This window comes from Syngnathus scovelli, chromosome 2 (assembly GCF_024217435.2).
Source record: "Syngnathus scovelli strain Florida chromosome 2, RoL_Ssco_1.2, whole genome shotgun sequence".
Taxonomy (NCBI): domain Eukaryota; kingdom Metazoa; phylum Chordata; class Actinopteri; order Syngnathiformes; family Syngnathidae; genus Syngnathus; species Syngnathus scovelli.
In genome coordinates, this window is record NC_090848.1 from 6494017 (window position 1) to 6520472 (window position 26456).

At 42.7% G+C, this 26456-nt stretch overlaps 1 protein-coding gene across 3 annotated transcripts; it reads right to left on the reverse strand.

The window, feature by feature from the left end:
- Positions 1 to 19: 19 nt before the first annotated feature.
- nbeal1 (neurobeachin-like 1) lies at positions 20 to 25423 on the reverse strand. 3 transcript variants are annotated; one of them, XM_049752256.1, is made up of 55 exons: positions 25279 to 25423; positions 24742 to 24994; positions 21141 to 21232; positions 20764 to 20925; positions 20569 to 20650; positions 19566 to 19693; positions 19398 to 19480; positions 19138 to 19223; positions 18473 to 18839; positions 18274 to 18380; positions 17736 to 17822; positions 16396 to 16479; positions 16175 to 16273; positions 15533 to 16104; positions 15232 to 15364; positions 14943 to 15062; positions 14541 to 14850; positions 14374 to 14459; positions 14208 to 14297; positions 13898 to 14075; positions 13683 to 13816; positions 12782 to 12941; positions 12563 to 12665; positions 12328 to 12487; positions 11093 to 11251; positions 10850 to 11009; positions 10672 to 10760; positions 9837 to 10442; positions 9577 to 9752; positions 9185 to 9473; positions 8797 to 9105; positions 8567 to 8716; positions 8331 to 8488; positions 7957 to 8081; positions 7744 to 7870; positions 7498 to 7646; positions 7264 to 7397; positions 7076 to 7177; positions 6681 to 6776; positions 6480 to 6604; positions 6056 to 6196; positions 5829 to 5959; positions 5633 to 5742; positions 5409 to 5526; positions 5227 to 5324; positions 4656 to 4772; positions 4474 to 4563; positions 4269 to 4378; positions 4005 to 4177; positions 3774 to 3868; positions 3509 to 3625; positions 2684 to 2845; positions 2433 to 2581; positions 2108 to 2243; positions 20 to 1509 (listed from the first exon to the last, which is right to left on the reverse strand). In XM_049752256.1, exons 2-55 carry the CDS (start codon positions 24790 to 24792, stop codon positions 1420 to 1422), a joined length of 8265 nt encoding a protein of 2754 aa, XP_049608213.1. In that variant the 5' UTR covers positions 24793 to 24994; positions 25279 to 25423; the 3' UTR covers positions 20 to 1419. The 3 variants fall into 3 exon arrangements, with proteins under 3 accessions (XP_049608213.1, XP_049608214.1, XP_049608212.1); XM_049752257.1 differs by lacking the exon at positions 17736 to 17822; XM_049752255.2 differs by lacking the exon at positions 20 to 1509 and having other exon boundaries at positions 1554 to 2243.
- Between the last annotated feature and the right edge of the window lie 1033 nt (positions 25424 to 26456).

The window sequence follows — 26456 nt, forward strand, 5'->3', positions numbered from 1 at the left end:
AGAGTGAAACCGCCACACATTATGTTGACTTTTAGGTCTGAATCCAGACAACACTTTAATGATCATGTTTCATTTGTGTGTTCACAAAGCAAGTATGTACAGATTAGGGAGCAATTTTCAAACAATTCCTTACAATATCAGTACCCGGAAAGTGCAAAAAGTACGTTTGATAAACAGAAATAATAAAAATCATGCTGTACATTACATATTTATATCGCATTCATAAATAATCAGATATACAAATATGCATTTGGTGAGAGTCACAGAAAATAATGCAGATACAACACAGTTAAGTCACTTTGTCTCAGGAATTTAAAAAAATAACGAGAACCACCCTCTGATAAAGGCACTCCGTTTGTCGGAAGTCTTGCAGCTCCAATGTCCGTATGAGGAAAAAAACTAAATAAATTACAGGATCAAAAAAATACCACAGTGTCAGAGGGACACTTTTGCTTAGTAACACTAACAGCTGGATCACAGACTCCACAGGATCTTTACATTGTGGCTTTTAGTGTCCAAATCGACAAACATCTGGTGTATAATGTACCCTGTTTGCAGGAAGGACTTGTAGTGTGATTTAAAACAAATACTTTAATATATTTTGTTAACAGGAAGTACATGTAGTGTGATTTAAAACTAAAAATATATTTGAAGCAATGAAGACGGCTAACAGTCGGTAAGAGGGTGGCTGCAGGAAGACAAAAGGTGAACGCAGATGGCAAAAGAAGACAAACGCACCCAACAATGTATTGCTAATCACATTTGGTGGAGCCCTTGGAGAATTCCTAAACCGTATCACAAGGAGCAAAGAGTGATTTCAAAATGCTACTTTTCCTATAAACGATTGTTCTTAGTAACTTAAAAACATTCAATAAACAGACAGCTTGTTTTCTCTTTAGAAGTTTCATCTACTGCCATTAGAACTCAACATTCCAAAATGCCACTTCACATGACTACATGCCAAGAAGCTACAGGGCTGCTTACATGCATTTGCTGGAAAACAAAAAGTTCAATGAAACGCACAATAAGATGGCAAAGGCTGACAGTTTTGGTCTTCTAAGTGAGTTGTCTCACAACACATGACTGCTGCATGGCAGCTTTGAGGCGAGGGCAGACCTCTCTGCAAACTAAAGAAGACAGACGGAAAGGTCACTTGAAAATATATACAAAGACGATATGAGGAGGTGGTGGTGGTGGTGGTGTGATGCTGCAAGCTGCAGCTGCTTTTGGATCTGAACCGTAGCGCCAGCGCCATTTTGTCAGTCCACAGCAACGAAACTTGAGCACATTTCGCTCGGATGAGACAGAATTACGCAAGCTAGCATCAATGGTGGTGCGACGGATGACACAAATGGAGGATGACCATGAAGGGTGTGGGGGCGGGGTTAGGAATTGGGGACACGAAGGGCAGTGCTCATGCTAGATGATCATGTCCGACTCCCCCGAGGACATTCTGGTCAGCCTCTTGGTGGAGCCCCACAGCTTCCGTGTGATGTGGCTTGAACGTAGCTGAGAGGAGCCAAGGTAGAGGAAGTGAAGGGAAGGGGATAGGATGGAAGAGGGGGGGGGGGGGGGGGGGGGTAAGTAATGCCAAAAGAAACGGGGAGAAAAGGGGATATGATTTATGATGAGTGATTAGTTGTTCATTATTAAGTGAAGCAATAAATAAAAATTGTGAAATTATGCCTGTCTGGACCAACTTTCGCTATGTTGCTATGCACAACAAAATACATTCTCTGAGGATATTTTGGAATCTACTGTATAACCACATTTTGTACATATTACTTCAACATCAAAATAAACTTCTAGATTAGTGCAATATTATCTATCAGCTTGCGTTATTAGAAATTATTTTCTGGTGGAATATGGCTTGCAAAAGCAGCACTTTTAAAGTAATGACTCGAATCAACATCTAACTCTTGAGTTGAGGACTGGACTCGAGGTGCTATGGTTTGTGGATGACAGAGGTGGGGCTGAACACCAGCTGGTCTCGCTGGTGCAGTAGGCGAGTGGGAGAGCGAGCTCGAAGTGGGGCCAGCAAGGGGGAAGCCATGAGCGGCGATCCCTCCAGGCTCTGAGCGATGTAGTTCCTCAGCGAGTTCTTTACCTCGGCCGGCTTGCCCACGCCCACGATGATCAGCTTGCCGTCTTGTAGGCCCAGCAGGATGTGACTCTGCTCCTTAGTGACGGATACGCAGCGTACAGGCACATGCATGGCCATGGGCTCCGCGCACAATGAGAGGCTGCAGAGAACCACAAGAATGTTCACGTGAAGCGCAAGTCAATGCAGTGCAACCTAAAATATAAAAGTCATTCTTTTTACATTGTGCAATCAATTGGTCGAGGATCAAAACATGCTTAAGTTCACTCAGTGTCTTGAAGCAGATTGCATTTCTCTGTACTAATATGACTGAGTTGAAGTTTGGATTTACCTGTAGAGGTCTCGAATGGACAAGTAGCCTTGCTCACTGCCGGTAACAACAAACTCCCCAGAAACGCACATATCAGTTATTTGCTCCTTCAGAGGTTCACTGCAAAGGTGCTTCCCATTCACAGAGTAAAGGTGTAGAGTGTTTTTGTCCTGTAACAAAAAAACAATAACTCAAACAATTTAGGAAATGTTGGAAAATTAGCTGGCAATCTCTAGGATGTACTATTTATTCAAGCAATATACTGTACACACTTTGAGTGTTGCTTTGCCCTCCAGGCAGGTGTGGACCAGCAGGTGACCCTCCCACGACACGGCCAGGTGGAGGACAGACAGCGGCAAGGAGCTGTCGCACGGCGGTCGCAGGCAACGTACGTACTGACCTCTGCGCACTGTGTGGATGATTACGACCCCATCCTGACAAACACAGGAAGCCCCCCAAAATGTTTGATGAGCGATGAACATTGCATTATCAAAGACAGAAAGGTATTTTCAACACTTTCTATTGTTCAATGGCATACCCACATCGAGACTGATCAATACTATAAAAAAATATGAAATTGACTAAATTTAGACATAGAAGTTTTTGGCCCAACAACAGCTACCAGTGGATCTTGATAACATAAAACTCTGCAGTAGCAACTAGTTGCACACTAGATGGTGCTGTGTCTAATTTATCAATATTTCATCTACCTCAGATGAGATATGGAGAAAGATAATACACCATGTTGAACAAGGAGTACTGATTTAGTTATGTAAAAAACAGTATGAAAATTTAAAACAAAAAATTTCCATTCTTTGTTTTGTTTTTTTTGCGCCACAATGTATTCCCAGCTATAAGTGGTCATGCAAGCATGTGAGGTTAGTGGTTCTGTTCAACCACTGTTTTATTTTAGTTCTAAAATATTATGCGTCCTGAAAATCATTTGTGTGATTTAGTGCATTGCAAAAGCTATTGGAAGTAATTAAAGTACTGCGGGATAGTCTGTATTCAACATGTTCAGTCGGATGTGCTGCCACAAGAACAATTTGGCATGATGAAACTTGCAGTGCCCTTGCAGTTTGTGTCTTAACCCTCACCCGTGCTCCAGACACAGCCATGTCCAGCTCTGTGCTGATACAAACACTAACCACCTCATCTGTGTGGCCGTACAACACTTGAACAGGTTTAGGGTTCAGACCTATTGGAGCGCCACCCTATAGCAAGAGAGAACAGTTCAAATTAGTGAAGAATGTCAGTCAAAATATCTTCTCAATTTATGCTGATATGCTGATCATTTTCACAGACAAAAAAAGCTTCAGCAATAAATACTATAGTATGAGGTAGGACCAGTGATGCTTGAACCTGTTGTAGAACCTGCCACACCATGCAGGTGGTGTCTCTGGAGCCAGAGATGAGGTGGATACCACAGTGGTCTGTTGACAGGCAGGTTACAATATCTGGAGGGGATATGAGAAGCGAGGAGAAATGCACACAGGTTGTTACCATCCAGTAGAACGGCTTTCCAAAAACAGCGAAAGGGGGTTGACTCCATAATTTTTTAATCGCGTCTGTCTACTACATAAATTACATTACCCATGTGTCGGATGTGCTGCCCGACAGTCTTGCCCTTGACAAGTGACGTGACTCTGAGGCTGTTGTCCCAATGACCTCCACTGAAGAGCAACTTTCCATCGTGCGAGACCACAAACAGCCTTGTTGTTACCTCCACACCAGGAGCAAAGGGTCCGGACAGAAAACGCTGGGTCCTACAGGCAATGAGTTGTACATATGCTCAGTGAAGGAAGTATTTTTCTCTATTGGCTGCATGAATATTTGTGGCAAGTGCAGTATTCTCACTTGGCATGGGACACTGTGGGGTCCTTAATGAAGGTGAAGTAGTTGGAGATGTTCTTGTTGTAAGGCAGCCACCCATGGGTCCCAAACAGACAGTTCTGACTTACTGTCACCTTGAAAAAAAAACATGCACAAGGGAAAATTTCAGTCTGCGGTGAATTCATCAAAACAAATAGGCATTGGAGACGAAGCAGGCTGTGATGCCAACCATTGTGTCTGGACTCCCTTGACTGATGAAGGAGTGGGACTGATTCTTTGGAACAATTGCTTTGACCAGTGGTACGTTATCGCTGATGCCCTGCAAAACACAGAAAGATGGGGGTAGGGGTTTCCAATGTGAGACGTGGTACAGGAATGCTCAACGGTACGGGAAGATGTCAGAATTCAAACCTCCACAAAAAAAGACTTAAGGTTGCTGAGATGTTCAAACATGACCAGAGGACACGAGTCCAGCATAGCCTTCCTCTTCTCCACTTCCTCCTGGGAAAGACGAATTGGATGTGGCTCCTAGTCTCCCACACAAACACAGGCAGATGCAGTTAAAATGAAATACATGTGCTTACTCATTATCATGGAAAAGATAGCATGCATCAAGGGCAGTGTTTCTATTTTACATGATTATGAGAATCCTACAGTGTATCACAAATCAAAAATATAGCAATAATCAGAAGCTCATCTGGATTATTTTATTCTGTTTAGTCTAGGCTTGTTAAATGAAACACAACTTTCAGGAGGCCATGACGTATTCTGATGTATAAAATGGCAACAGGTTTATTGAACTTTTTTCCATCTAATGGAAGAGCATTTCATTGTTGTGCCTTAAAGAGATCAACAATGATGGATTTGTAAATCTAAATAGTTTTCAGAGAAACGGAGTGAAATTTGATCATTTCCAGTGGTATTCCGGATGATCTCTCACAGAACCCTGATTGGGAATCACTGATCTAGGGTGTTTCTGAACCTTGAGTAGCTGACAGGGTGTCTGCCCAAAGTTGCTGATCATGCCTTCCAAGGCTTTTCGTTCCTTTTCATCAGTGATGGCATCAAGGTCTACTGCTCCTGTAAAGCCAAGTTAGCATAAAATACTGAGACTGCAAAGAATTTCAGAGAATTAAACTGCGATGAGCGTTCAGAATGCTTTACCCTCATATGTGCAGTAGTAGAAAACATTGAGAGCTTCCACCGCAGCGGGACCCCTTTGCTTGTAACCAAAGATCAGATCGATCCACTCATTAAGGTGTGCTGACACATATTCAGACTCCTGTCACAGTAACACAGACATAATGAGGTATTAAATTCCATTTTTCATACTTGTATGACAAAATGCAGTGCAGTCAAGGAGCACATGAACTAGGACAAAAGCTCACCAGGGCTTTGCGGTGTTTATAGATAAAGTCCTCGGGAGACTTGGCCCATTTGGGCAGAATGACATCATTTACTTTTTCTTTGGTTATCTGCCGGCGACCGAGGTCAAAGTCTAGTTGACAGCAGAGCACAAAGGAGTGAGGAGGGTATTACTCGAATTATATTTATCACATCTTAAGAGTCCTTGGAGAACCTCACCATTGTGGTTCTCAAGAAACTCTGGGAAGTAGAAGAACTCAGGTATGAGCTCCTTGACATCATTGGGATTGTCCATGAGAGTCAGCCACGTTGCCGGAATAGAGTGGAACTGACGGTCGGCACAGTCAAATCTGAAGACAATCAGAGATGAGATGACACGTCGGCTACAAATGATGACTGCTATAACTCAAGTAGCATCCCGGCCATGTTTGAGAGGACCATCTTACCGCCCACTCTGTAGTTGGATGTGCAGGGAGGTGAAGGGCTCAACTCTGATCAGGTAGTGCATAACACCAGCTGCACTGGAGTAGTGAGTGCCATAATGAAACTTGTCGATAGTTCCTGTCGGATCCTCAAAGCTGTCATACCTGACAGACGGGAGAGAAAATCTCTTGAAAATCTACCAATATACTATATTGTACACCCAAAAAAAATCCAAGTGTATTGATTAGATTGATTAAACAGACAGACAGAGACAGCCGGACAGACAGATTAAACAGGCTGCGTCTATTTTTGTGATTTAAATTAGAATAAAATCCTATTGTCTTGCTTTATGCAGAAAACCAGGTAAATCCAAGAGGTTTTAATATATTTTTCGTGCAACTGTATCATATTTTCCAGAGACACACAATACACGTAGTGAAAACATACTTTTCTCGGACAGCTTTAGCATTGCGGTTGTTTTGCACTGCCACTGGCTTTGACAAATCCCTGAATACCAGGGGATCCGAAAGGTCCAGCTCTTTGGAGGTGTAGTCTGCCAGAACCCAGGGAAACTATTAACAAAGGTACAAGAGTGGTAAACTGTCTGGCAGATCCTTTACCAGTCATGTATTCGGTTAGGGAACATACCACTGGATACTGAGCCAAGTCGTTATATGTTCGGCCAGCAATTGTGTTGAGTTGCATCAGGTAGTCAAAGTTGGAAATCTCCCGGTTGACCCATTTCTGTGGAAAATTTGAGCCAAGAGGGAAATGACATACTATATTCGGCATTTCAGTAAGGTCAATGATCTATTTTAGAACTTGGAAATACAGCTCAAGGGCCACACCATTTTATGCAAATGCAAATTAGGTCCTTGACGTCTGATTGCAAAGCTAGAAATGTACCATTATTTTGTGTAATATGAGATAATATGATGAAACGATTAAACATTTATTTGGTTTCACTGTCATAATGGTACTCTGGGGGAAGCCGAACCTACAAAGTGGCCCGCACCCAAAATAAGTACAATGATGGTCCTGACCTGTGTTAATCCAGAGGCTTTAAGGAGCTCTTGTGGAGAACGTGTTCCATACAGACTGAGGGATCGCAGGAGCAACATGCGGTCATAAACCTTATTTCTTGCCTGTAAATTGGAAAACAGGGCAGCTACTGTATTGCTAGTTATCAAGACGTGAAGGTCAGACCTGTTTAAGGAAACAGATAGATCACCTCTTTCTTGAAGTTGAGAAAGTAGTTGGTTTGGTCAATAAGGAAGATCTCCAGGGCGGAGCGTCGCAGATTATATCGCCGTAGATGGACCTCACGGATCTGACTCAGTGGCCATTTAAAGTCATGGCCCACACCTTCAGTAAACATGGAAGTAAATTCATCATGATTGGTGTTAAACAAAGATAACAACAATCGAGTCGCTAACTTGTAAAAGAACAACAGAATCAGACGCACCTTCGTCCTTCTCTTGGCTACTGTCGTAGAAATAGATGTGTTGGGTCGTGAGTTCCAGGCGGCCGGGTACCACGTCGACCACTGTCACCAGCTGACAGTCTTCCCACAGAATCAGTTTCTCCTTTTGACCTGCTTCCTCTGCTTCAATCCTGTAAAACAACATGAAAAATATGATGGAACTACTTTGGGCTCATGACGATCAACTATGCTTCAATTGTGCCCCTACTGCTCGGGTAAATTACTTACTGGTTATTTGCTGCTGCCAAATCATCCTCTGGCAGCTCCAAGATGTCATCTTCCAGGTTGGTGACTTTGACCTGCTTCACAGCCTCCAACAGCAGAGATTCCGGGTTGACAAACTGATGATGAACACCTAAGCAAAGTCACAGATGTCGAAATATTACAGAAAAAAATATATTATAAGTATATCCAAATCAATGATGGGATTTTGGGTCTTACCAAGGTTGTCTCGCAGGGCACTGGCCTCCTTGTAAGGGTCAAAGTTGTAATTACGGATTAATTTCAGCCTCATGCGGGAAAAGTTCTCTGCGCTGGACAGCTTCCAATGCATCCTCTTTGGCTGCCTGTTACACCAAGGTCAAAGGATGCTGCGTCTTTAATATGAATGCACTGTCAACTTTCCCTCAGTGGTCACATTCCTCGCCACTATATAATTCAGAATACTTTCAAGACAAGTTTATGTTTGAATGGCCATGCATGTTATTCATGAGCAATTTTGCAAATGATACTTAAAAAAAAAAAGATAACGTCCAACTAGACTGTGTTCGGCTATTTCTAAACAAGAAATGCAAACTACTATCCCTTATTATTACCTTTCAGCCCAGGGCCCCCTCTCACAAACAAGGCCCCGCCGAGCTGCCTTCCACTGCCTGAGAGAGGCGCTGTTCTGGCTATGCTGTTGCTTTAACATACTGTTGTATCTCTGGTTTTCCTGACGACTTTGCCGGGAGAATGGCTCAACAAAGTGTTCCTGGAGTCAAAAGGTGACATGTTAGTAAAGTGTAATTCTTGCTTTTATTTAGAATCCAACAAAATCTTTGCAATTAACCTGAAAGCAGATCTTGCTCTCCCCCCTTTCTCGCTCTCTCTTATGCAGGCTGACCATGAAGGCCTCATAGCACTCCTTCCAGTAGAGCGCCATACTCTCATGGCCCTGACTGAAGGTCTCGATTTCATACTGCTTCATGTACGGAATGATCTGAAAATAAATTGGAAAGACTTCACTAACACTGTCATCTCATCCGCTGAAATATGTCACGGCACACTTCAGTCTCTTACATATTTGTCGAGATAGACCCGCCACTCGGGTGAGTTGCAGTATAATTGGAAGTCCTCAAAGAAAGATGGGCTGCCGTTGGTATCAGGCAGTTGGGGTAGATGTAGCTCCATATAAAGCAAGCGGTGAACTTTGGATAGGAGCGTTCTCAACAGAGGAACCAGGAATGAGTATGTTTCTTCTGTTTTCTCCTGGACAGAGCGCCGCAGGATGCACTCAACCTTGCCCAGCAGGTAGCAGGCCTCATCCTGGCTAGACACTTCCTTCATTTGGAGAATAAAATTGAGCTTGGCAGTGGCTATTGCACACACCTGTGATGCCAGAAAAATAACAATTGTTATGACAGAAGGCGTCATTTGGAATCAAAACAAAATAAGGACAATGTTTTACCTCTGGGTCCTCTTGCGCCATGAAGCCGAGCAACAATCTCAGTCCAATTTGAGAAAGCTGGAACCACTGGGTGCCAGCAGAATACCACACCATGAGACAGTCCATCAATGTCACAGTCTCCTCTAGCACCTTCTCTGTCCAAAGCGATGGGTTGATCAGGCCCTCAGCTTGCAAGAAATCTTGTACTATGTGAAGTAGGCGGACTGCGTTCTCCGTGTGTTGAGGCAAGGTGGCAGCAGATGCCTCACGATTGTCAGTCACCGCCAATTCCAACATACGTTCCATGAGACTAGAAAGCGATCGCACAGAGTGGAGGGTACATGTTTACCAAACCTGCATGTGAAAGCATGTAACCTTGTGCAGTAGTGTCAACACTCTGGTAAAGGACATACCCGAGTTTGATTTGGTCAACAGGAAGTAGGAGCTCATTGGCTGTTCCCAGTTTGCTGAGCGCTGAAAAGACTTGGCCACGCTCCAGCCATGCCGAATCGTCAGAGCCTTCAACTCCACGCCACATCACACACTGAATTATGTCCAGCAACATGTTGCACAATTCTTCCTCAGCCCGCTAGAAGTCAATGACAGATAAAGATAAATACATTGACAACAATCGTTTTCATTTCCTCAATGTAAGCTTTCCCGAAAACCTCACCTCAGTATTATTGAGGGACTCCCCGAGTGAGATGTTGTCACTGAAGAGAAAGGTGTCTTCAGTCAATGGGGCGCTCTGATCTAATACTCCAGAGTTGCCAGGAAAGGGCTTCGGTGCATCTGATGGAGAGGGTGTGCTGTGGATACTGCCAGGGGTCTGGCTGCCACTCTCCAAGGCCTCATAGGCCTGCAGATGAGACAGATCAAGCGTCAAGCCTGCAGATTTCCCCACTGGCCAGGGCTTGACTTGGCCTTGTGGCTCAGCTGAAGCGGAAGATGACGGTGTGTCCAGTAGTGAAATGACATCGCCGTTTTCCAGGCTGTCTACAGAGCGATTGTCGCCCATGCTGAGCCAGTCGTCCTCGGGGCGGTCCAAGCGCCCGGCACTGCTTGCCCTTGTTTTGCGGTGCAGCGGCAGTTCCAGGCGGTTATTATTGCTTCCGCTAGATTGATTCAAGTCCAGGCTGCAGTTGCTGACTGTGTCTGCATTTCGCGATGTCAATGAGCCTTCGCCTCGCAGGAAGAGTCGGGCAAGCGTGTCTTGCCAACATTGCTGCTTGGAAATCTGGCAACCAGCATCTTGTTGGGACTGGAGAAGCTGGTACACCTAAACATGAAGAGGAATATTAAAATGCTAAAATGCTTATTTCAAGATTTTAGAGTCATTCTTGGAGGGTTTTTTTGTCACGGGTGGAAGTCTGAGACATTTAAAAAGTTGCTTGAGATGTTATTAATCTTTTATGGCAATTAGGGATTCGTAAGATGCCTGATACAATTGTCTTGCTATGAAAAAAAAAAGAATTAAGGATCACAAGAAATAGTTTGTGCTTCCTCACCCTCTTGCACACAATGAGCCGTACTCTGGGTCCAGTTCGATGAGTGAGCTGAACTAATGCCATTAGATCCTTGTAGTTCACCACTTGATCTTCATATTATAAACACACACATGCAGGTTACTCTTGGTTGTCTTCCTCGGTTACATCAATTATTACGATTGCGAAAATAAAATCTGACCTGTGTGCAAGACCTGATTGAGGAGACAACGAATGAGAGTTGGCGTGATGTGAAGATCGGAAAAGAGTAGTGACAGGCCGTTGTAGCCCGCCTCCCTCAGCCTCAAACGCTGCTTGTTTTTCTCATAGATGCGGTCACATCGCAACATGCGTTCAAACAGCTGTGCAGAGGTAGGAATAAAGAATGAGCAAATTGTAGTTCTGAGATGAATGGTGGAAATGTTGGTATTCAGCTGTAACCCACCTTGAAGACAAGCTCTCGAAGACGGTCAGAGTGTTTATTGTTGAGCAGAAGAGCATAGCAGGAGTCAGCTGCTCCGGGCTCAAAGAGGAGCAGAAAGAGCTGGTCTCTGGATGGACTGTTCTGAAGGAGGCTGAGTAACATCTCGAAGAGTCCACAAATCTTCAACAGAAAAATATCCTCAAAATTAGTCATTGATAGGAGAAGCCATGTTTCATTTGACATATTATTACATCACAGTGGAACCCGCTATTTGCAGTGGATAGGGACCAAAATCTGTGTAAAATTGACATTCATTGAAATGCATGGGGGGGAAGCAAACATAGATGTTTGATAACAAATGGCTTTATCAAAAGACTAACCATAATTTTGAGTGTGTTATTATTCATATTCTCGGAAAATTAGCCAAGACAGCATAAATTCTGCCGGGGTATGTAAACGTATGTGCACAACTGTAAATCGGTAGCCTGAATGATACATATGTAGTCAATTTAACTAACTGCTGCAATGTTTAGAGAAGAAAATGCCTCGAAATAGTAAAGAAGATTAGAGAAAAAGGATGCCTGATGTGAAATGAGCCAGTAACTTCCTGTGAAGGCACTTCTGCAGTAATTCCCATTCGGGCCCAGTCTATCACGCAATAACAACAACAACAACAACAAAAACATCAACCAAGCTAATGCTTGCATTGAAATTTGTTTATTATTCTTATAAATGAGCTGTGGCAAAGTGGTACGTAAGCTCGTCACCTGCCACCAAGGAACTCTGGTTCAACAAACCCCCCCATTAGACAAATGGCTATACATTGGTCAAATTTACAAAAAGAAGACATTTTTTATCTTCTTCATGTTTATTATTAGTAAGTGTTTTTGAAACTTTGTGTGAAGTGCTGAAAAGACCAAGGAAAGAACCATTAATTGTTTGTGTAGTTCTGGAAAAGGAGCCCTTTGTGACATTTGTAAATATTTCAAATTCTCTTGAAAGAATTAATAAATCTTAATGGCAAAATTCAGGCATAATGTAGGAGTGGGACAACTATGAATGAAAAAAATAAATGTTGGGCATTGACGGTCAACTGTCATTTCATAAGTTTTAACATAGTCGATAGTGTTAAGGTGCTAGACAAACAGAATAAATTGCAGTATCTAAAATTACCCAAATGATGAGGAATGGATGGAGGATGGATGGATGAAAGCAATTTGGTGACGTGTTATGCTATGTGATTTATACTTTCTCACCTGATCTTCGTCCCCAATGGCGGCAATGTATCCAATAATGCTGTGCATTTCCTCCTGGGAGACGCCCTTGCTGATGTAGTACTTGATGAGGTCGCAGAGCGATGCACGGATGTTCACAATGTCATCTTCACTCAGGTCACTCTCTTTATTACTGTTTTTCCTATAGTGAAAAGCTGATTTCAATATTTGCCAGGTCGGACTGGATTGGCCATAAAGTTTGGAAACTGAATCGTACCCATAATAGAGACGTATGATGTCCAAAAGGAATCGGACTCCATATTTCTTCCGGAACTGCTTCCTGTTGTCTTTGATGACAGTGGTCAAGTACTGTATATGGCCTTCCAAAGAAAACAAAACAAAACATGAAAACTCAGAACTGCTAAAAGTAATAGTAAATGTCCCCAATTTACTATTTTAAATTTGTAAAAGTATTCTTTCAGTTTTGAGATCTGACCTATACGTAGAGGGAAGTCCCCTTTGTTCCAAATGTTGAAGTTGAACAGTAGATGTGTGTGAAGTTGTTGCAGCAGGCCCTGGTTCTTCTCATAAGTCACCTGCTCTATCAGCAGCTGCATAGCTACAAGCACATTGACATCAATGTGTCCTGCTGGAAGCTGAAAACATACAGCACATTTAAAATATACAATGTACTGTTTTACTAATTCACACATCACAACTAACCCTGACCAAAACACCGCACCAGGAACTCATTGGAAAAAAAAAAACAGGCTGTGTGCGAATGTGCATATTATTTCCTACATAGTGCATCATTAAGGGGTTACACCATTTTATAGGAGTATCCAAATGTCCAGGGAGCAAAAATTTAGCTCACTCAAAAAATTACCCACAATACACTTGGAAAGGTAAATAGTCAGAGATCTTAATGCACCGCTTCATAATAACACGTACAGTGATCATCTGATATATAACGAAGGGAAAAGTAATGAGCTGGCTGTCCGAATTACCAAACAGAACAAGGGAACTACTTTCTAGTGCCAAATAAAGTGTGGGACTATATAATGAATGAAGGATAAGGGTGGACATTCGGACACAGCCAGAGTTTGCATTCTTTGTATTCACTACTCAATTTACGATCACTTAATTTATTCATTCCTCCTGTCTTAAAATATAATCCACTGTATTGTCTGAATATGGTGACAAAAGAGTGTCCTATTAGCAAACACTTTGCGGGAATTAAAGTGTCCACAAGTGCTTCAGTCACAGAACAGTTTAAGTTGATCCTAGTGACCTTTTGATCACACACTGAGCTAGTGAACTTTGCACACAGCGCCAGCATTCCTTGCCGGGCCTCCCAGACACTACTGTGAATGTGAGAAATTAGCCTCAACACACACCTTCTGCAGCAGAGCTCCCAGAGTAGCGACACCATGCGAGTGGAGGAGATTCTCCTGGTTTATAGCATGCCTCTGTAGAAAATGTTTCAGCACCAACAAGAAGGTAGCCACCAGATTCTTCTCCAGACGTGCTTCTGTTAAAGTATATCAAGAATGAAGATTTTATCTGCTGCGTGCTTGTTGGTAATGTATTTATAGGGTGGTGCCAAACATACCTGAAGCCCTGCTTGATGGGAGAATGACCCATTCTCCATCAGGCGGAGTGGTCACATCTGGGGTGATGAAATCTGACCCAGTTGAGGCATCACTATTCGCTTGATCAGGGGTCATGAGTGACAGCTGTTCTAGTATAGGGAACAGCACTTGTAGCCCGCCTACGCAATTGATCATATCCTGTCAAAGATGCAGAAAACAATGAAAACATGCACGGTATGGGTTGTGGAAGAATGACAATGTGCATGGGTAGGCAACTTCGGTCCTCGAGGGTCGGTGTCCCGCATATGTGACTTTTTGTGATGGCCTCACCTTGATGTCCCAGTTAACAACTTTCTTCCCAGTAAGGCGTCCGTGCAGTTTGTTGGGGGAAAGATCAAGACAGATCGGGTTTTGACAAGCCTGTTGGCAAAATTTGGCTTAAGTTTACGTGAGACTTGATATATAATGCTAATTATTTTTAATAGGAAAAAGTTACCTTTGGTGAATAATGCAGCAGCAGTTTGCTTGAAAGGTCACCAAGTTCTGACTCTTGGGCTTTTAAAGGAGACACACAGTTTGGACCTGTATAGAAACAACATGTCAAGCAACATTATTTACAATGACTTTTTAAGTCCTCCATCTATATAATCTCTCAATGTTTACCAGCACTACAGAGGGCTTTGATGTGGTTGGGCTGTAGGGCTTCATGGAACACTATGACACTCGCCAGATGACCCTGCAAAGATGTGGGGCTCCCCCACTCACTGTCCTGGGTCCCTGCTGAAATGAGCTTTGTCACAGACTCAGGCTTCCCACTCAGTAGTCCGCCCCAGGTGTGTGGCGAAAGGATGCTACCCAATGAGGAACGTGTGCTGGGTGAGGTGGCGGATGAGATGGGGGGGTCAGGGATCTGCGAGGGAGGCGGAGTTGTGGTCCGATGGCCTGCTGAGCCGATGCAACAGGAGGTAAATGGCTGTGGGAGACATCAGTGAGAGTAAGCAATCATGTAGAATCCCAATTTCATGTATCATACATTGTGAATAATGACGATAAATGCATACGTACCTCAGACATGGTGGGATACTTGAGGGGGGCAGATAGCTTCTGCTGTCCATCCACATAAATGTAAACGAGACTCTGCCCGAATGGCCTCTTTCCGGGTACGTGCACCACACCAATACTGTGCTGTTGACAAGAATAACAGTAAACCCAGACTTATACTGCCTCTCTGTTAATGTGTGCTATCTCTAACACAAGATATTATTGACAAGGCAGACAATGTGCATAGTGGTGGTTTGAGAAATTATTACAGCGTTTTGCTGTACCAAGTGTGCAATAATAACATGTCGCTCACCCAGAGGGAGTCACAGAAGCAGTTGTCGGGCAGCATGACTGTGACGTATTCCTTCTTTGTGCAAACAGCTACCACCAGCAGACCCGCAGAGCTAATAAAAGCCTCAAACCCCATTCCCCCGGAGGTAAAAAAGCTGCACAGGTTGACAAAAGGGGAAAAAAAAAATCTTAATCCAACGTTTCATTTGTTAGGGATGTCCCACTCTGTAAACTGTGTGCTTTATGAATTATTTTCTTATATACACTATTGATTGTCAATGAAAATAGTGTTCTCTTTTCACCAAATGTTCTTTTTGACTAACCTGTAGAGCTGCTTCCTCTTGTCTTTGCTAATTGGACCCAACTGATCCTGGTCCAGGGACAACCAGGCTAGGAAGCTGAAGGCAGAACCTGGCCAGCGCTGCACAGTTGGAACAGCGATGCCAGCCATGCTGGGCGAGAGATCGAAGTACTGCATTGCACTTTCCAGACCCTGCTTCCGTACCATGGCTAAGAGAGCTTTCAGAGCAGGTCCCACATAAGGATGTGCTTGGTTGGACTCTGGTGGTCTGAGCAGGTGCAGGAGCCTAAGAAGATCTCTGGCACTTAGGGACTGGGAGCCAAGAGAGCCAACCAGACGCAAAAGGCTCTCTGCACAAACTCGATGTAGCCGCCGGTGGCACTCGAGAACAGCCAGCGCTCTCAAGACCATGGCGGCATTGACACAGGTAGTGCGTGTCTGCTGATTGAGGCAGATAAGTCGACAGAGCCAGTCAGCAGCAAAGATCTGCAACTCGGATGAGTCTAATTCCGGCAGCCACTGGATGAGCAAGAGTAAAGGCTCCACATTGCTGATTCCCAAGAGGCCCACAGATGTGTGCTCGCCCTCCACCGCCTACACATGCACCCAAAGACACACAATTGATTACAAAGGACAGGAGCAACAAAACAATAAATAGCCTCACCATGTTCATGAGCTCTTTAAGGAGGTGTCGAGATGGCTGGCCGAGCGAAACGAGGACTTCGTATAAGTGATTGTAACCAATTCTTTCTTTGAACACCTCCTGTGAGGTGTCAGGATAAAAATACATTGCTTTTATTATCCATGTATGATTTCTGTTGTTATTACCAACAGAAAATGACACAGCAAGTTTCTTCCAATTCCTTCCTCGGAAAATTTAATTACCTTGGCAGCCGGTGATTTATGCATCACTGTGGTGAGGGCTTTAATAGTTGCTACAGCAAGAGAGTCTAAGCGTCCTTGTATCACCTGCAAAAGAATCAACATCATCATTGTGTTTTCAAATATATATACATCGTGTAAAAACATGCAGACAATTTAACTGCACACACATAAAGATATACTTTATTTACTGAATTAAAAATATGGGGTGAAAGGATAGCAGTCTTTGGTTTTGATCCAAGTGGCAAAACATGAGTAAAATCATCCTCAGTGGTTAGAACTAACTGGAATAGCTGCAGGGATCAAAGTTTTTACTGCATGTGTTACCTTGAAAAGAAGTAAAATCTCAGTGACAAAGAAATGGAAAAAAAAAAGCACAAAGATGCGTAGCTGACGACAAACACAGAGAATACATGCAAGCCCACACACCAAAAGCCAAACCACGAAAACAAACACATCTCCTCCCAGCTCTGTCCTGCTTCTGTCCCAACAGGTGCAGTGTTCCTCGCCTGATGTTTCAAGAGGATAAAACATGCAACCGGAAACAGTTTGAACTTTGGACCAGCTGGAGTGGGACTGTGTTGAAAATGTCAATGAGCCCACATTCCCTCACACCTTTGAACTCTGGGATGACACATACTACTCCAAAATGATAGCATTCCAATGGAATTCAAGACAATATTTACAGGGGAGGGAAGAAACAGAAATGCTACTGGCTGGCAAAGCTGTGGGGGAGGCATAGCGGTCACTCCTCAGCAAGACAGGAGATGTTTTTGCTATCACAGCATTTGTTGATTTGGTTGATCCTAGATACAGAATTTATTGATGTTTTATTAATCTGTACATTTGAGCTAAATTGCAAGTGACTCTACAGCTGATTATGTCGTCCTGTGTATGTTGTATTTCAACCGATAAATAATTTGCTTCTTCATTACGTTTCGTCTTAGCTCAAACAAAGGAACGTTAATGTATCTGAATGCAAGTCTATCATTCTTCCTGTAGAGTATCGTAATCAATGGATTGTTTAAAACGTAACTTTTTGAGTAATACCAGTACAAAAAGCTTAATGAGAATAGTGTAACACAGAATACGATTGTCTTTTTTTATATTCATGCAGAACATAAAGACTGGATTGTATATGATAGCGTTGAAGAGTTACAGTGTATATTTAGCCGTACGATTAGTGAATCAGCACGCCTAAACCTTCGAAAATGTAATAGATATATTCTGGGCAGGGTCTGGTGAGGGTCTTGCTGTGGAGTGGCCAGTGTTTCTGGTCAGGTAAGGGAGGTGGATAGCGAATGGGGCGGGGGTAGGTTGAGGTGGGACTTCCTCTGTTGTACCTGAGTGTCTCTCCCTCCTGTCAGTAACCTGTTGTTGGTTATATCTTTCTGGTCCTTGTCTGCCGCCGTGCACCTAGCGTTAACCAGCTGACACACACAACAGGCAAGATGTCAGCATAGCGTGTGGGGGAGTTGAGAGAGCAGGAGAAAGGAAGGGGCAAAGTTCGGTGCTGGGGAGGAAAGATGTAGTGAGTACAGCAGCGGGTGAGAGGTGAGAAGACCTGACCCTCAGTTGGGGTCACTGTGGAGGAGTGATGGTGATCCAGCCGAGCTGTAGAGAGTTACCATGCATGCTCTGTACAAGTTTTACACAAAAACTCTCAAGAGAACTTAACGTGGCTAACAGTGCAGCGCGCTAGAGATAGGTTACCAAAAAATAGAAAATAAAATAAAAAAAAGCTTTTGCATCATTCGTAAGAGTCTTATGCTTTTCAAACCTTCTTGCTAACCTTTAAAATAAGAGGAAACTATTACCATAGCTTAATTTTAGTTTTTCTTTTGGGAATAGGTCACAGGCTGTAATGAGCTCGGAAGTTACCTTGCTATTCTGGAGTAGACGTGTCAGATGCTCAAAGCAATTACTATTGAGGAAGATGGCTTGTAGAACTGGCCTGTCTGAACAAAGGAACATGTCCCTCATTGTGTCTGTGTGGCAGAGGGGGAAAACACAGATATAAAGTGACGAAAGCACCATTTTGCAAAACCGAACAGTTGTAGGAACAAGTTGATTGCCATACCTAGCATGTGCACTTGCAGTGCCACAAAGCGGCTCTCCCAGTGCCTGCCTAGTGTTGCCACTCGAACTTTGGCGTGCTGCTGCTGTGGCTGTCGAGCAGCAACCACAGCTGCTGGGTCTGAATTGAGCAGCTTGAAGTAGTTTTCTAGCACCGAGGCGATTTCTACTTGCCGCTGGTCGGAGCTGGCGGCCAGGAGGCACTGCACCACCACCCTCAAACAGCCTAAAGTCAGACATGCCTTCCGATCAGGGGCCTCACTGTCCCAGTCCTCGCCTTCGTCTGACGAACAGCTACCCATAGAGCTGTCCACCAGAACTCGGATCAAAACCTCCATGGTGGCCGGAGAGATGGCAAGCAGTGCATTTTTCTGGAAGGGAAAGTAAAAGAAGTTTGACCGGGATTTTTCCTGTGTTTATAACATTGTTAGGAAAACAAATGTGCAAAACGCAAACCCGAAGCGGAACATAACAGTGCCTTGAAAAGTATTCAAATGCTTTGAACTTTTTCACATCTTGTCAATTTTTAATCATAAACTTGTGATCTTATGTAATCGACCAAAACAAAATAGAAGAACAATCACACGTTTCAATTATTGCTTACGTGAAAAACATTTACCAGAGGGATTCTTCTTATGATCTGTTCACCAAATCTTTCAGGTGCCTTACCTGGTCACCAGCTACTATAGCACCAAAAAGGTGCAGTAGACAACATTTCAAGCTTTCCTTAAGGTGCTCACTCTCTTGAAAACACTCTAGAAAAAAGGACACATACAGAATGCATTAGTGGACCCTAAATCGACCAAGATAGCAGATAAATTAGGGTGCTTGTTTGCATAGAATGTGTACAAAACAGACTGGAATGAATTTTTCTACTTTTTAAGAGTAGAAACATGAATGAGAGTGGGGGTGGAGGGTTAGAAACATACGGTAAAAGAAGGGGACAAATTCCACAGTAAGTGGAGCCGCTTTGTACTTCTGCCTGCTTCTCTCGACTGTGCCCAGCTGCTTTCTAGATAAAAAAAGACAAAAATGAAAAGAATTACACATACTCTATATTCTAGTGGCAATCGGTTGTATCGGCTGGATGATCTTACCCGCAGATTCGATGCCTCCAGTTGCAATAAGGGTCATAGAGGCTCTCGCAGAATGCCAGTGCATGACGGACAAACTCCTCAGCTTGGCTCTGGTCCACCAACTCCTTCTCTTTGGTATTGCTCTTCAGCTGGAAAACCAGAGATACACTTGAGACACTTAGATTTTTCTCATACAGTCAATTGCACACCGAGTGATGTGACCAGAAATGACTGCACTGGCCAAATGCATAAAGATATACAATTAGTGACTCGCATGATGGAGAAAAAACTAGGTTATCAGGGATTTCATAGAACAGAAAACTGTGAGTGTGTTTACAGTATATGTATTGTATCCATATATTGAATATTTCAAAATCACTATAGAATATTCCAGAGACGTGTACAAGATGTAAACAATGGCTGTAGAGCGCTGTGCGGGGTCAGTGGCCTGTGAAGCCACAAAACACCAACGTCCTGAGTCTTTCTGGCCCGACCGGGAGTCATGAATTGATTGCGTAAGCAAACAGCAGCTAATTCAGAACTAATGGACTTTGCTCGCTATGCACGGATGTTTCGAATTCCAGCCAGTCGCGACTATTCCGACACATTTTTTGCCAGTTAGATTCAGAGTCAATTGGTTCCGGGGTCAGCTAAATCAAAGTTTTACTGTCCTGTATTTACAGCTTGCCGGTGACTGGCTGGGTGTACTATAGCTTAATACCTGGAAATGTGATTGTTGTTGTAAATGCTATTTTGACAGAAATGGTTGAGGCTTCACTTTTTAAAGACATACAGTATAGATCATGTATTAAAATGCATTTGAGAGAGAGAGAGAGAGAGAGAGAGAGAGAGAGAGAGAGAGAGAGAGAGAGAGAGAGAGAGAGAGAGAGAGAGAGAGAGAGAGAGAGAGAGAGAGAGAGAGAGAGAGAGAGAGAGAGAGAGAGAGAGAGAGAGAGAGAGAGAGAGAGAGAGAGAGAGAGAGAGAGAGAGAGAGAGAGAATAAATAATAAGGGAGATGAGAGACCTGCTGGATATAAAGTGTCGTCATGGCAATGATGTGGTTAATGTAGGAGCAGGTGCCTATCTCCTCCACATTGGACAGGTTCCTTTTAGAAACAACAACAAAAGCATTAGTGCATAGAAGAAAAAAAGAATAAAGTACACAAATAAGCTTTGAAATGACATTATCTTGTGTGTAATAAATGTTTGTTGTCCTGACCTGCAGACAATAATGAGGAACTTGAGCAGCAGCAGTGCCAAGTTTTGCTGCTCAGGCTCAAGACCATCAGAGGCTTTTTGGACGCACTGCAGAAGTTGATGGCGCAAAACCTGGAGGATGTTGTCTGGGAGAAGGGTCAGTACCGGTGGGGGCTCCTCCAGCCTGCACATCCATTTGTATTATGATCCTTTTTGTGTTTACTTAACTAAATGCAATATGGTTGACATGAAAAAGTCAATAGTTGACTTTTTTTTCCCCCCTCCACTAATGATGTGCAAAATCAGCAACAAAGCACAGAAAGCAGTCTTCGAGGTTTATGAGAGGGCAAGCATTAAAGAAGGAACCATAAAAAACATCTGATTAGAGTCACGCTATACCTTAACGGTGGCTTTTCAAAGTCCACATCCAGACATCTGTCATAGGAGCTGATGAAACTCTCCAGCCATAGCTTCAGGTAGTCTGGGTCCCTCTGAGAAGAGAAAAAGGGAGGCCACAAGATTTAAGATGTCTGAGACTTTGGTGCACGAGCCAAGCAGTTGTGCTTTTAAATTTTTTAGGGATGCTGGTATTGATACTGGTATCAGGTTTCTATTCAACCAACTCCATTATGTTTTATAGTCCACCGACGAGCAATATTATGATTATACTGTAACAAATGCCTCAAGTGAGTGTGTTTCATTTTTTCTTAGACCTGGGACACAATATGCACTTGGTGAAGAAAAAAAAAAAAAAACAAGTCGGACTGCATTCTGAAGGTTGAGAGATTGACAGAGCGGGGTAGTAATGATGGTGGTGGAGATGGGGGGGGGGATCCGATAGCAACTTGCAGAGCGACATATCCTAAATTCCTGGAACAAAGCCCAGACAGAGATGGCTTGGCAACAGCAGCCACAGAGTAAGACTGGGGCTGCAAGCCACGGACAGAGTATAATGAAGCAATGTTGTGCGATTGTCAATTATTATAAATATGCACAATGACACAGAAAATGTTTTTTATTATATAGATTTGATATATTGATCAAAAGAAGTTGCACTACTTATATTTGAATACAAACAAATGCAGCATTAAATGCTCACTGACAGCTCATCACGTGAAGATTGACTGCTTATGCCTGTCTGGGTATCAGCCAAGCAGAACAGGAAGCACACTCACTGCTTTTCTCATGAAGTCATCATGGCAAGCCAGTGACCGCAGAAACACCAGCCTGCACCACGTAGTGAGAATGGGGAGATTTGCACTCAGAAAGACCTTGGAGTCCGAACTATTGGCAACAGAAATATTTACATCTTGTTCTCTTGTTGTAACTGCTTCTGGATAAACGTTTAGCTTTTTAAACTTACTATTAATATCCTCCATAATTACAACATAATTACAATAATTGCAAGGAGTGGCTTCCCAGAAACCTCCTATTGGAGCATCCTTGGAACAATACCTACTATATATATCATGGAGAAAAAAAAAGAAGATATAGAAAAATTCATAACCCAGAATTAGCAGATGAACAAATACATAAATAAACTAACCATATGCATGACAACATAACCTTCTTGGTGGAAGTAACATCCCTTTCTGTCAGGAAAAAGAGTTTGTGTGGCTTTATTTAGAAATTGGGTGTTTGTTGTATGAGCTGAGACTGAATTTATTGCAAAAGTGTTCAATCTTTTCCACCATTTGACGAGTGATAGGGTTACCTCACAAGTAAGTGTAAGACAACTGACTGCAGTGTGTGTGTGTGTCTGTGTGTGTGTGTTAGTGTCCTCATTTTGGTAACAGTTTGGGAGCACAGATGCCCATTGAGGGTTTGGACTGTGGCACACATGGACACACCCTACACTGTATGGCTCTTTTTACCCAAGGCCTTCTTCACTCGACTTGGGGGGAAAAAATTCTCGCACAAACAGACAGACAGAAAGAAACCCACAGAGTGTTATAGTCTCATTCAGTCACACAGACATACACATTTGTTCATAGAAAAATAATAAAATATGCACCGATGCTGGCAAATTGAAGTCACAATGTTACAATAGGAGTCACATCACATTTGCTCAAAATCTAATTAAAAAAAAGCTTACTTTCTTTCATCACATTTAGTCCTTGAGCACATTTATGTCATCACATTGTGAAACATCTGATTAGATGTGCAACAACCAAGGTCACCACTTTCAGTTGTGGCCCTACAAAGTGTCACCGTGGAAGGACACTGGCCCTGTGTCAACGAAAAGCAAAGAGCAGTTGATGACATTGCGCATTGATTGTGATCGTAAGAATGTTCTGATCTGGTAGAGCAGATCAGGCTCTGCTATGTGACATCATATGCTGATTTTAGAATTGGAGTTATGTTGCTAAGGAGCTATGCTGCTGAGGCGCCCAACTTTCCAGACAGGCGTGGTCGGCCAGTTGCTGTGCTTGTGTGGACAACCCTTTGTGGTCGAGGTGACATGGTTGGACTCACTGAAACCACAAGGCTAAAAACGCTCAGTGACAGTGGATTTGAAAGAAGGATGTGGTCTGTGACATCACAGGGTAAAGATGTATTTAATGAGGCGGGTGCACAGGGCATATACCCATACGAGACAATGCTGATATGAAGTCACTTCATTTCAGGAGTATGCAAAGCAACGACAGAAATGAGAAACAAGAGGGACATGATAATCAGCAGAGTCAGTACAACATAAATATTCAATTTTGTCAAAATACAATACTCTTGCCTAGTTGTCAAATTAACCGATTAATCGTCAACTAATCGATTATCAAAATAAATAATTTAAATTGTAATTATTCATTAGATTTGTCGTCATTCATGAAGAGGCTTTTTCATGAATGAATTAATCTATTTATTGAGTTTGATGAAAAGATACATGCATATTTTCAAACTCTGGAAAACAACAGTGACAGAATCCAGTGGTTGTAACATCCAGACCATGCGCCATGACAAGCATGTATTCTGAAAATTCAACTGACTCTCTTTATTTTCCAGGCGACATACTTTTCCAATAAGAATATGACTATCAACAAGTTAATAAAACTATAAATATACAAACATCAGGTGGCAACTGTAAACTGAGAGTACATTCTTTATCCACAACTTCCTCTCTTTCACTCGGAGGCAGCAGTAGCGTAGCCGCAAATGATGTTTTTATAGGGATGCAAGATACTGGAAAACTATGCAAGATGGTTGTTGTATATAGCGATATTTTGCAATATTTAACATGTACCTAAATAATAACATTTGTAATATCTAATGAAAGAATTATATATGTTTTCATGCGGAAAAATAAGCAAGCTCAATGTATTAACCAAGATAATGTTGCATGGCGATGCGTCTGACTGACTGATTATTACTGCTTGTTTTCCGCCCGTTTATCTCAGAAAAATAATCTATCATTTTTGTCTTTTCTGCATCCAATTTCTCATCCAGGGACAATCTACCAAGCGACAACATTGGCTCATGGCCAGAACAAAACCATAAAAACTCATCTTCCTGACAATGTATGTGATGCTGACTCAGTGCAAGCACACACTCCTGAGTCATGGTTATACTTTTGACAAATGACTGAGAAGTGTCTGCGTGCGTCTGTGCAACCACACCACTGGCTGAAATGAACATACTTTCAAGATCATGTGATCATACAAGCTTTACTTCCACACACAGCTTTGCTTTCATGGAGAAAATACTCTTAAGTGGGGGGGTGCTGTACTGTGCATGTTATTGTCAAGGATTAGAGTGGGCAGTGTGTTGCTGCAGCCAGACTTGCATGAGGAGCAGCTCAGGCAGGCGGTTTTGAATGAACGCCTGGAAATGCTTAGTCTTTAAAGGCAGGTGAATTAAATCTAACCAACAGCTGACTCAAACGTGCTGTCTCAGATTGAGTCAGCTCATTCATCACAATAAACATTGCACACCATTCAGAGACAACAGTGCCCGTATAATAATGAGATGATGCATGCAATGATGGATCAATGGGATCGCAACATACCTTGGTGCAGTAAAGCATCCAGACCTCGTAGAGTCTCTCGCTAGATGCCATAACTCCCAGTGTGTGCCCCCGTTGGGCTGCAAGCTCCACAGAGGTCACTTCAGTGGGAGCTTCATGGTCGAACTCAACCTAGGTTTCTGGGTAGCAGCATCATGATCGTCCCACGCTGGCATTACATCACACAAAACAGGGAAATCCACAGAAAAAGGTTCCAAGGATATAGCCGCTGGGGTTTTAAATTCCTTCGGCTTTTCTGGAGAAGGAAGAGACAGTCGGTATCTTGAAGGTTGACTCGATCAGGATAGTATCGGAGACTTAATAGTTATCGCAGAAACTTATCGTAATGTTAAAATCTATGTTACTCTCGATGTACTTTGAGCTGCCCTACTGTATCCAAACAGAAACACCAGTCTGACTCAACTCGATCATCGTGTCTACTTCTTGCGTGTGCACGACATGCACGCAACAACCAGCCTCGACGGTGCGGTAACAGCTGTGTAATACCTACAGATATTTCAATCAAAAAAATAATCCTACCTGATCAAGCTAATACCAAGCTAGCTGTCAAAATCCACCATTCCATCAGTGAACATTCCTTTCCCCTTCTCCTACTCATATGACAGAAACTGCTCGTCTTACAGAACCTGTCAAACCACAACGGTCTTCAATTTTATAACAATGGCGGTACCTGTTTGTTTTGGTTTTGCCAAAGAGAATCTTGGCGACACCTGAGCAGCGAAAATTACTCTCTTGGTCGGAGCAGAACGTGTCAAGTTGGCACAGACAACGCGATGCGTGGAGTGGAGCGCAGCCTTCTGTATGATAATGACGTATGGCTGCATTTCAAAATAAGAGAATATGATTTCAACATATTATGCATTGGGGTTTCGCCACAAGAAAGGACATTTGACGTGGACTCAATCATTCGTTGATTATCATTATGGATAATGTTGGAAAAAATACATGTATTTTATAATTATACTTGAATTTGTAGAGGGAGCACTTTTGTGTATATTGTATAGTACTACTATATCTTATTTTGTTAACAAACCGGATGTGTAGTACACTGTCTAACCGTTATGGTCACACTGGCTGCTAATGCTTCTGTGTTGTCTCGCAGAAGTACATTTGTTAATAACGGAATGTAATAAACGACAATAACAATTGACATATGAGCGTCAAAGTATCTGTCAGTTTGCTTAATGTTTGCGACATTTTCCACTTGCTTTACGGTGCCGATGTGGCCTTACGTTTAGTTGCCAAGGCTTCGTCGTATGTTTCACTTTCTAATGTTGTAGCCCCGCCTAGTGGAGAAAGTATAAAGCTAATTAGGGTGTAGTTACAGTAAATAGAAGACTTTTGTCTTTCAAAAATGAGGAAAAAAATACTTAAGCAATTTGTTATTTGTATTTTTATTTATTCCAATGAACAAAAGGGATGAACTCAAATTAATGACAAATTAGCCTACACCCCTTTCAGGTATCCTAACCCAGATTCAAAGTTTGACTATACAAGGAATCGTAATGCTGGCTAAATTGGGCAATCACATCAAAATCTATATTTAAAAAAACTCAAACTCATGCAACTCATGTCATGTAGATAAATATAGTAGGGCTACTAGAACCAGCAGAAGGCAGCATTGGCCTCTAAATATAGTTTAGTCCCCCACTATTGGTGAAATGGACACAACATAACATGTTTTTCACACTATACAG

Coding starts and splice junctions, on each gene's coding strand:
- nbeal1 (XM_049752255.2), bottom strand. CDS start 24,792: ATGGCATCTAGCGAGAGACTCTACGAGGTCTGGATGCTTTACTGCACC. Junction 17,823..18,273: donor GTCTACTCCAGAATAGCAAG/GTAACTTCCGAG, acceptor TGTGTGTGTCAG/CTGGTTAACGCTAGGTGCAC. Junction 9,474..9,576: donor GTTGACCAAATCAAACTCGG/GTATGTCCTTTA, acceptor ATCGCTTTCTAG/TCTCATGGAACGTATGTTGG.